The sequence below is a fragment of the Adiantum capillus-veneris genome, chromosome 16 (genome assembly GCF_014529385.1).
Source record: "Adiantum capillus-veneris isolate H3 chromosome 16, ASM1452938v2, whole genome shotgun sequence".
NCBI classification, from domain to species: Eukaryota; Viridiplantae; Streptophyta; class Polypodiopsida; order Polypodiales; family Pteridaceae; genus Adiantum; species Adiantum capillus-veneris.
The window spans coordinates 115,096,322-115,102,128 of record NC_140946.1 but is presented as its reverse complement, the minus strand read 5'-3'; the positions used below and the strand labels follow the sequence as shown (position 1 = coordinate 115,102,128).

The 5,807-nt window shown below is 40.8% G+C and overlaps 1 protein-coding gene across 1 annotated transcript; it reads left to right on the top strand.

Annotated features, from left to right (window-relative positions):
- Positions 1-682: 682 nt before the first annotated feature.
- LOC147439694 (putative cullin-like protein 1) lies at positions 683-4,327 on the top strand. The gene is made up of 10 exons (XM_086484368.1): positions 683-835; positions 944-1,068; positions 1,355-1,469; positions 1,548-1,702; positions 2,233-2,299; positions 2,384-2,431; positions 2,553-2,810; positions 3,370-3,447; positions 3,549-3,689; positions 3,763-4,327. Exons 1-10 carry the CDS (start codon positions 800-802, stop codon positions 3,811-3,813), a joined length of 1,074 nt encoding a protein of 357 aa, XP_086340494.1. The 5' UTR covers positions 683-799; the 3' UTR covers positions 3,814-4,327.
- Positions 4,328-5,807: the final 1,480 nt, after the last annotated feature.

Here is a 5,807-nt window from a genome sequence, read left to right as displayed (position 1 = left end):
AGAGGCATTCCGAGGCTGTTCGACTTCTAGGGACAGAACGAGCAGGGGAAGCATGTGCTGATGTACATAGAAAAGATAAGAGCTCACTGCAAGCGAGGGGGAGATAGCGTATTGGACACATGGGCGGCGATGGGAGCCTCACCTTACCTCTCAGCACCCCTACATGCACACGACGATGACCACACAGAGATGAGGGTAGGCCCTCTGGGCCTCACTGCCTTGAAGGGCTCTGCAGAAGGATGCAAACCCAAGCAACCCTGTCGAGCTCGCCATCCCTCTACGGGCTGTGGCTACAGACGAGAAAGAAACGTCGCATAACATCCAAATGATGAGCTCCTTGAAAACCTAGACAGCGTGTCTTATCACTCCCTCCAAAAATCATCATAAGCCAATAAAAATGCTACACATCGGCAATCCATATCCCTACCTTTACCAACCACCTAGGATACCATTTTGTGCGCATAGTGGCCACATTCCCAACCACTTTAATCATGCCACAAAGCAGTGCTTGATAAAAAACCACAAAATGAACATTAAAAATAAAAATAAAAATTTAGTCAGCAAAAAGAGAAGTGATGTGTATAGCCTTTGCCCTTTGGGAAGGAAAAAAAAAAGGTGTGTAAATTGAGAAAATTCCTCTTGTCTAAAGGGGAAAAGGGATTTATGTATGCTCGAACACTGTTGTCCCACCGGGGTTTTAGTTTAGAACGTGAACCGAATCGTCCTTTAACGTTCGTTTAAAAATAGAAGAAACGCGCGATCGCTTCCGAATCACGGCACGCCCGAACAGCAGCTAGCTATGGCGAAGACAGACCGAAGCGCAGAGCTAGCGAAGGCAAGCTCTCTCTCTCTCTCTCTCTCTCTCTCTCTCTCTCTGTCTGTCTCTCTCTCTCTCTCGACATTCCTACAGGGTCCCCGTTTACTGTCTGTGCAACTCATGCAGGAATGGGGATTGATGGAAAGCAAGCTGGCGTCGGTGGTAAAAGAAATGATGGCACGCGACATGCAGAAGAAGCCGTTCTCGGAGGGAAAGCTCATCCCGCGAAATGACTATATTGACCTCTATGAGTACAAACTTTCCTCCTTTCTTTTGCTCTTATCGTCTGTATAAACGTTTAAAAATGTTTCAAACAGTTGTGGCGGCACCTTGAGCTTCAAGGCTTGCAGTGTGTAGTGTTGGGGAGTGGGGTGCATGCGTGCGTGCGCGTGCACACACACACACACACACACACACACACACACACACACACACACACACAGAGAGAGAGAGAGAGAGAGAGAGAGAGAGAGAGAGAGAGAGAGAGAGAGAGAGAGAGTTTTTTTCTTCACCATCTGGTTTCTTTGTTATTTGTAGGCGAGTGTACCATCTTTCAGTTTGCGATGTCGCGAAAGATGTCTATGGTAGGAAGCTTTACAAAAAGTACAAACACATTGTGCAAAGAAACATCCAAACAGTTTTCTATGCTCAGGTACTCTCAGAGGCTTTTCTATTCTCTGTGCCTTCGAATTTTCTGTCCCATTATCTCAATGAATCCAATTGTTTGCAGGAAAAATCAAGTGAGAATGACTCAAAATCGGGTCCAGCAGGGAAGATTGTGATGATCGATAAAGGGGAGGAAGGCCTCGAATCCTTTGTGGAGAAATTCAAGACATTCAAGGAGAAAATGCTTGTGTTGTCACACGTCTTTGCTTACATGGAGAGGTAAGGAGCATGAAAAAAAAGTCACTAACCTTTCATACCAGTTATATAACTTCCATTTTGTACTTCATGAGACCATGATTGCCATTATCCTCAGTCAAATTGGGGTATGTATGGGTTTCTCCTAAACCAACAAGATTTTAATATCTAGACATTGATGATAATTAAGCACCATGCAATTAAAGCAGGCAGTAGGCAAACTGCAGAAGTGAGGCTTATTTCAGTATTTTTTGTAACTGATCATCCTAATATAATCTCAAATCTATGTATACAACAATTGTATGTTAAATTATAAAATAGTTGTTGCTGGATTTTGACGATTAGAACCAAAACTTCAATAACATACCGAAAACACTATTGAGCCAAGGTCTTGTCAGCCCATACAGGACAACTTTGTTTGGGGTTTTCAAGTTTTATCCGTCGAAGGTTTCAAGATGTTAGATAAACTTCTAGTTTTTTTTTACTGCTGAATACAATGTTATTCGATGCCAAAAGAATGTTACTAATGTGCATGTCTTTGCTGAATTGCTTAGATACTACGTACCTAGAAACGCCTTGCCAACCCTGAAAGAGGTCCTCAGAACCGAGCTTAACGAGCAGGTAGCTTGAAACAGATTTTCATGATGGTAAAGAGTTAGCCTATGGATTTGCAATTAACACGCAATTTTATCGTGTGCGTGACAGGTTCTAGACAAAGCAAGGGGACAGTTGAAGAATGAGCTAGAAAACTTGGTAAGTAGAGATGTTTCTTATGATTTGTTTCCAGCTCAAAGAGGGCTATTACTCATAGCCAATATAAGAGTGAAAGGACAACAAACCTACTACCCTGAACCTCATTGGCTATCATATACAGATGGACAAGAGACGCGATGGGAAGTCAGTGAAGGAGGATTTGTTTGGTGATGTAGTAGTGACCTTATTCCTGGAGATGTCACCCAAACCAACAAAGAACAACATGGATGTTCTTGTTGATTTAGAAACAAAAGTTACAGAAGGTAAAGTGGAGAAAATGGACGCTCTGAATGATCTAGAAACCTTCTTACTTCAAAGAACCAGAGCTTACTATGAAAAGACTGCTCCACAATGGCCCCAAGAATCCCTGGAAAAGAAGGTGCTTCATGCTTTTTTGCAATTTAGCGTGTTTGTTTCACCTTGAACATCTATTTCTCCTACTCTTAGGTGTTTCTATCCTTAAACACTTGCCTTTAAGTTGTGTTGACAGGCAAGTTAATGTGTGCTTGCACAGACAATTTTGTGGAGTGTCTCATGTTATTGGCATGTTTTCAGCCAAGCCTGATGCTGAGTAATCAGAGAATTTCACATGCTTTGTTGTCGTCCCATGCTTCCTACTTCACACCTCGCTCTGTCAACATCATCTGCACAGTAAAATGCATTTGCAGCAGGCATCTGTAGATGCCTTCTACATGAAGTTTGTGTACCTTTGCGCTTTGTGTGCGCTTTGGATCATAAGTACATCATCTGCACAGGAAAATGCATTTGCAGAAGGCATTTGTTCTTCTTCATGAAGTTTGTGTCCCTTTGTGCTTTGGCTCATAAGTAATATCATCTGCACAGGAAAATGCATTTGCAGAAGGCATTGGTTCTTCTATATGAAGTTTGTGTGCTTTTATGGTTTGGCTTTCGAAGTAACAACTGTAAGGATCTCACAGGCCAAGCAAGCTTTGAGCTACGAGAGGGACTTTGCGGCGATGTTCTTGCCTGAGAAGAGTGTTTCAGAGTTTGAAGAGGCGAGTATTTAAAAGCTCAACAATGATATCTTGTTCTAAGTGGAAGGGCAGTTGCATCCAGTAGGAAGAATTCTAATGATGTAGTAAGTCTATTGTTGCAGAGACTTGTTAAAATTTTTGAGGAGATTCTTCTTGCCATAGCTTCGAAAAATGCTGACAACATGGAAGACAACAAGCTGGGTGGAAGCCTTGAGGGCAGTGTGAAAGCTTCACTAGCTTGCTCTACCCATCACAAGCTGCAGGTATTTGTATGTATTGCAATCATAGAAGGAGAAATGTTAAATGTTAAAAATCTGGATGTGCTTGTATGTGCAGGATTCTTCAAAGAGCTCAATTGCGGATGCGTTTCGAACAGCAAATGTATGATTCTGATTAATCATGCATTTTTGCAAAAGACAGTAAAGAGATGTATTTTTATAAGGCATGAAAGCCTTACGAGCATCGACATGAGAAAAACGCCAATAGACCTAAGCTCTTGCCCCTCCAAAAAAGTTTTCTTTTTCCTTATATGCATACTCTGATTAAAAGTGGCGGACACAAAGAGAAAAGCAGAGTTTCGAAATTAGAAACGCACAGAATTTTCAGACTCTTCTTTTGGTATCTGAATGATTTCTCAACTGTGAGTGGAGAAGACATCTATCTAGATTTTAATGTCAACTTATCAAAACCTTAATTTTTGAGGGGAAGAGTCTTATCATGTGCGGGCCAATGTCTACAGCCTCTCATAAAAATCCTCCAGGATTGCCATAGGAATTCAACCCACATTCTATTTGTTATAAAGCACAAGCCTCACCCAAAGCCTCACTTCATCTCATTATTGATTGTCTCATTGGGATCCTGTAGCAAATTTAAGGTTCTAAATAGTGCTTTCATTTCAAGATATAGCATTTAAGATATCCACTTACAACCGTCGTTATCTTGTCTCCAAAGCTAACAAGCTGTAGATTGATGTTGGACAATATGATATTCTTTCTTTCTTTCCAGATTTTTTAATTATTGATTAGGTGAGGTCTCCAAAGAAATCTTGCTCAACGATTTCAATATAATTAATTAACTTGGTATCTTTGGCCTTCTCCTTATAAATTTACGTTTTCCTAAACCAATAATTTGCTTAAGATTGTTCAGTCACCAACATGTGAATAGGTAGAATGAAATGTCTTTCCTTATCCTTTGAAACTTATAATGAGCACTTAGTTGATTGCCACTCTTTTAATTATGAGAAGTTTTACACTCACATGTTTCTAAAGAAAACTTATGCTGTTATCCCTTTAATTTCTTTTTCCCTTGATGATTTAATCTGTCCTCAAATGAAGCTTAGTTTCATATGTAACAACCTCTTGAACCTCACCTTCTACCTCTCTACTAAAAGCTGAGCATAAAAAATGAGCACTTAGTTGATTGCCACTCTTTTAAAAAATGAGCACTTAGTTGATTGCCCATAAGCCTTAAGTAAAAGCGTTTCCCACGATCTCCCTTGGGCTCCCCAACCCCCTTAGGGACTGTCCCACGCTCGATCGCCTGCAGGTCTTTCCTAGAGGCTTATCACTGTAGCCCCCAAGGCATAAGTCATTGTTCCCATTGTCTGCAAAAAGAGAAGAAGAGAGAAAGCCAAGCACCATCATTTTTGTAAGAAACTTCAAACATCAAAGCTTGGAATTTGTGAAGAGGGGCTTCATCGACGGCGGTGAAAGAAGCTTCACAAAAAAGAATTCTCTCTCTCTCTCTCTCTCTCTCTCTCTCCCCCCCCCCCCCCCCTCTTTCTCAAAAATGAATTAAATTTTATAATTTCATGCGCCGAGTACATCATCTTGAGATCCATATCTATTGACTTTGTGCATATATGAGAAGTTCATACACTAGCCTTGGCATAAAATCCAAGTGCTAAGACCACTCCAAGGAGCGATGGCCAAGGCGCAATGGAAGAGAAGGGGTTTAGGAAATTTAACAGGGAGGGATTTCACACTTGACAAACCAAGTTGAAAGACTGCCTAATGAAAAAATAGTTGTGGAGAGTAGTCAAGCCAACGATCACTGATATGTCATCCATTGATGGAGCACACATACATACACGAGCTATGAGTGCACAAAATCAAGTCAAGGACGAGCAGGCATTAGGAATCATAATCACGGCACTATGTGACAATTATGTACACTTTACTGATGATTGTGGAACCTCATCAGCTGCATGGAAAGCACTAGAAAAAACCTTTAGAGCTAGGAAAAAGAAGATTAAAAAGTGAGCTTAAAGAAGGATCTATACAAATTAAAAATGGAACATAACGAAGATATTGCAAGCTTGTTCAATCGCCTTAAAAGCATTATCACACAACTAGCTTATGTAAACAGTGCAGTATCAAAGA

What these genes read in the sequence shown, in the direction of transcription:
- LOC147439694 (XM_086484368.1), top strand. Translation starts at nt 800, where the DNA reads ATGGCGAAGACAGACCGAAGCGCAGAGCTAGCGAAG. An exon ending in AAACAGTTTTCTATGCTCAG is followed by an intron (nt 1,470 to 1,547) that starts GTACTCTCAGAG and finishes AATTGTTTGCAG; the next exon opens with GAAAAATCAAGTGAGAATGA. An exon ending in GAACCGAGCTTAACGAGCAG is followed by an intron (nt 2,300 to 2,383) that starts GTAGCTTGAAAC and finishes TGTGCGTGACAG; the next exon opens with GTTCTAGACAAAGCAAGGGG.